General features: G+C 39.5%; 1 protein-coding gene across 3 annotated transcripts in view; it reads right to left on the bottom strand.

The window, feature by feature from the left end:
• The window catches only part of neto1l (neuropilin (NRP) and tolloid (TLL)-like 1, like), a 63849-nt gene that overhangs the window by 20989 nt on the left and 38747 nt on the right, over nt 1–4113 (bottom strand). For all 3 annotated transcript variants that reach the window (XM_020609641.1, XM_020609639.1, XM_020609640.1), the window contains exons 5-6: nt 2851–2892; nt 2436–2563 (exon numbers count right to left, since the gene is read on the bottom strand). In XM_020609641.1, coding sequence (XP_020465297.1) covers nt 2436–2563; nt 2851–2892 — 170 coding nt within the window. The remainder of the gene's footprint in view (nt 1–2435; nt 2564–2850; nt 2893–4113) is intronic.

The raw sequence follows: 4113 nt of genomic DNA on the forward strand, positions 1-4113 counted from the left end.
ACATACTGTATGTACACACACTGTGATGAGATGGCTTCTTCTCCCTCACTGCAGTAACATGTGGGCATAGATGTGTGATTGTTTGGGAAAGAGAATGACTTGAGAAGCCAAAGGACAAAGGGAGATACCTGCATTGTAAGTTTTATAAATTGTAAATGTAACTATATGTAACTGAGTCTGAGCAATGGTGATAGAGGCGAGAGTTTCAGGACTGTGTGATAGATCTGTGCTAAAATTTCTGTTTGCAGCCTTGTCCATCAGTGCCAATAACCGTCAGCCTTTGGCCCATGACTTGCCTTGTGAGACACTCCTGCAGGGTGAATTATGACACTGATTTAAAGCAAGTAATATACATCATACTGTCAGGCTCAATCACTCTGTCACACAAATGCATGCACGAGACTCGCATATAAGTGAGTTATGGTCCTGTTAGTGCTGTAGCTGTGACATTCTGGCTGACTTATACACTCCACTGAGAGGGACTGAGGAATCAATGATGCTTTTTTTTTATTTGGCCATAACATTTAACAGGGGCCAGGGTGCTTTCACATAACTTTCAATGTTATACTTATTGTATGGCTCCACATGAGTGTTGACAATAAGAAAGGTAGCTCAAGGTGGATGATACAGCATTTCCTGTGTGGGAATTAAATAAGATGAATCCAACGGGTATTTCTAAAGGGAAACAAGGGCATTAGCTGGAACTAGGCGACCTAAAGAATGTGCCAGATAAGGGCCACTACTGTGGCCATGAATCACAGTCGCACCAATACTATCACCAAGTCATATCATAAGCTTGTGTAGGTGCAGTAAGAGCCTGCAGCACAGCATTAAAAGCCCAAGTAAAAAAAAAAAAAAAATCACAGATTTCATCAGGGGCAGAGTACAGATTAATATCTTCCCTAATGTGCAGCATATGATTTTAAAAAGATCTCTAGGATAACATCTTGTAGCATTAACAGATGCTACAACAAATAGTGAGACATTTAAGCTAAAATTGCAGCTGCCTTCTCTCACTCCTAGGAGTAATGGGAGAGTGCACAGATTCAAAGAAATCAGCCCCAACAATAAAATCCTCTAAAGTAAGTCAGTGTTTCATATTCATTCATTCATTTTCTACCGCTTAATCCCTGAGCGGGGTCCCTAAGCTGCATGTCTTTGGACTGTGGGAGGAAGCCGGAGTACCCGGAGAGAACCCACGCAAGCACGGGGAGAACATGCAAACTCCACACAGAAAGGTCCCAGGTGGGGCCCGAACCTGGAACCTTCGCGCTGTGAGGCAACGGCGCTAACCACTGTGTAGCCACCGTGCTGCCTGTTTCATATTCAATAATGAAAATATTTTACACCATTGTGGTTAGAGGGAGATTTTCTAATCTAAATGTTGGATACATGCCAAAAATGTATGAATAAATGTTAAACCACTTTTATATGAATATCATCATATAAGGTTCAGGTCTATGCAGCCTCACCATTTACAATTACAGAATTATAAATATGGCCAGATCTTTGAAATCCTGAAGCCTCATGATACTGTACTTGCTGTGATTAAATGAATAGTTTTTACCATACTAAAGGAAAAGACTAAAGAAGCTGTGAATTTCTTGCAGTGGGCCTTTCTGTGTGGAATGTGCATGTTCTCCCTGTGGATGCTTGGCCTTCCTCCCACAGTCCAAAGACATGCAAGGTACACTGCTTGCACTGCTGCTATAGCTTCAGGAAACTTTTAATTTTGTAGCATGAGGTACAAGTGCATTTGGTTGAATATTCTAGTCTAGTATTCAATGAGCAGTAGCAAAAGTGTGCATGCATTTGTCTATGCATGAAAGCTCACTATGGTGAACGTTGGCTGAGAAAACAAATGCAGGCTATTTCAGGCCTCAGGGTCAAACTGCATGGCAACACAATTTCATCAGCACTCACAGCTACCCACCCCCAGTCTGTCCAGTCTATCCCACTCAATTCCCCTCCCCACTATCTCTCCATCTTTCTTGTCCATCCCTCTATTCCTCTTGGCAACAACTCACTGATTTAAAAAAAGGGCCTGACCCTATGTAAGCCCTTGTGACTCTCTGTCTGACCCTAGTGGAGGAACAAGTCTCCACAAAGCCAAAAACACTCACACGGTGATACCGCTAACAGCTGCAGTCACTGATCTTACTGAATGTGCTGAAGAATGCTGAATGGAGGCAGCAAATTAATAAGAAAACACACTCAATATCTTAAAAGATGCTGACACTGAACTATTCAGTGATGAGAACATGGTACATTTGTCAATGAAACAAGAGTCTGGCTACAGGATAACAGTCTATTTTATCTGTTCTGATGTCATCAACCGATGAGCACAAGTTCATGTCCATTTTATTTTCAGTGACATTTCAAAATTTGGCTTTAAATCTAAAATCATGGTTGGAAACATAACATATGTCACTAACCTTGGAGCGAGGCGGAGCACGGATGTACCATTTACAGTCGATGGCCTCGGAGGCACCAGCCTTCCCATCTCTGGTGATCTGATGAGACTCAACAATACCTTCTGGACCAACCATGTCATACTGACAGGCTGAAACATACACATATGCATAAACACACACGCACACATATACAGTATACACCTGCAGTTCAAGCAAACACATGAATTCACAAATATCACAAACACAAGCATACATGAAACAACTAGTACACAATCAATATGTAAAACTGGAGGAACTGAAAAATAAATAGGCTTGATTGAGATGAAAAACCAAAAGGTGCCCTGAGGGAGAAGGTGAGTGTGAATGTATAACCAAGTGAGACAAAAACAGAAGGAGAGAAAGGAAGAAATAGAGACAGAAAGAGGGGTATACCTACAGGGCAGAGGTGGGGGTACTCCCATATCTGCAAAGTCCGGATCTGAGGAGAAAGCAGAAGAGGAAACATTCATTTTTAAAACAGATTAATACAGGATGTTCACAGAGGCTAAAACAATGAAGGGTTACAATGTACTTAGGAAATTCCTGCAAAAAAAGCAACTGTACAAATAGCTCCTAAATTATTTTTGGCATCTTAAATGTTTTATGTCTTCTTGGGAGTCACCTGAAAGAAATATTTTGGCATGTTAGCTGTCACACATTTGTCATCTTATATCATGCCCTGAACTCCAAATCCTCCAGTCATATGTAAAGACATGTCTAAATTGCTCATGTGAGATGAGGAGAGCAAGTTCACCACAGTATCACTGGTCTTGTAAAACTATGTAAAACACTGACATTAGTGCTGCATTGGCTAAAATATGGAATCAAACAAGTTTATGGCAATTCATGCTTTGAATGTACATTTAGAGGATCAACATATGCAACATAGGTTTTCTTGGAGTCTCATTCAACATGTTAACATCTTAAATGTAATAATCTTGTAAAAGCTGGTAAAACCACAGAAAAACATCTGACAACTGTAGTTTTCCTGAAGAATAATGACCAGTCTAATTAAAGATGTTTGTATGTGTCCTGACAATAATGTTGCTGTCACATCCCTATTGACTGACAGTACTGATGACACTGCAAGTCCCAACAGACATACAGCAGGGACTTTCACACTAAATATGAGTAAAAGATGCTGTATGATTAAGTCTCATCTTTGTTCTATTTTGCAGTTTGCTGGGTCAGAACACAATAAAACTACAGCATAATAGAGCAAAAACAAAAACATAAAAGGCTTCAGAATTTTTAACAAATGAATAGCATCTATGAATCTAATCCTTTCACAGTCTTCTACATATTGAGAACATAATTTTTTTTTTTTTTACCAAAGTCAATCCAAGGCCAAACATTTTATCAAATGAATAAGATAGGGAAGTGTCTGTTAAACTTTTGCAAGTTCGCCTGAAGCAAAAGATTGTGTTTTTCTGTATAATTTTTCCATAAATTACATCAACAAGCCTGGCATTGCTGAGGCACGCTACAGTGGGTACGGATAGTATTCAGACCCCCTTAAATTTTTCACTCTTTGTTATATTGCAGCCATATGCTAAAATCATTTAAGTTCATTTTTTCCTCATTAATGTACACACAGCACCCCATATTGACAGAAAAACACAGAATTTTTGACATTTTTGCAGATTTATTAAAAAAGAAA

Source organism: Monopterus albus, unplaced genomic scaffold (assembly GCF_001952655.1).
Source record: "Monopterus albus unplaced genomic scaffold, M_albus_1.0 scaffold100.1, whole genome shotgun sequence".
Lineage (NCBI taxonomy): Eukaryota > Metazoa > Chordata > Actinopteri > Synbranchiformes > Synbranchidae > Monopterus > Monopterus albus.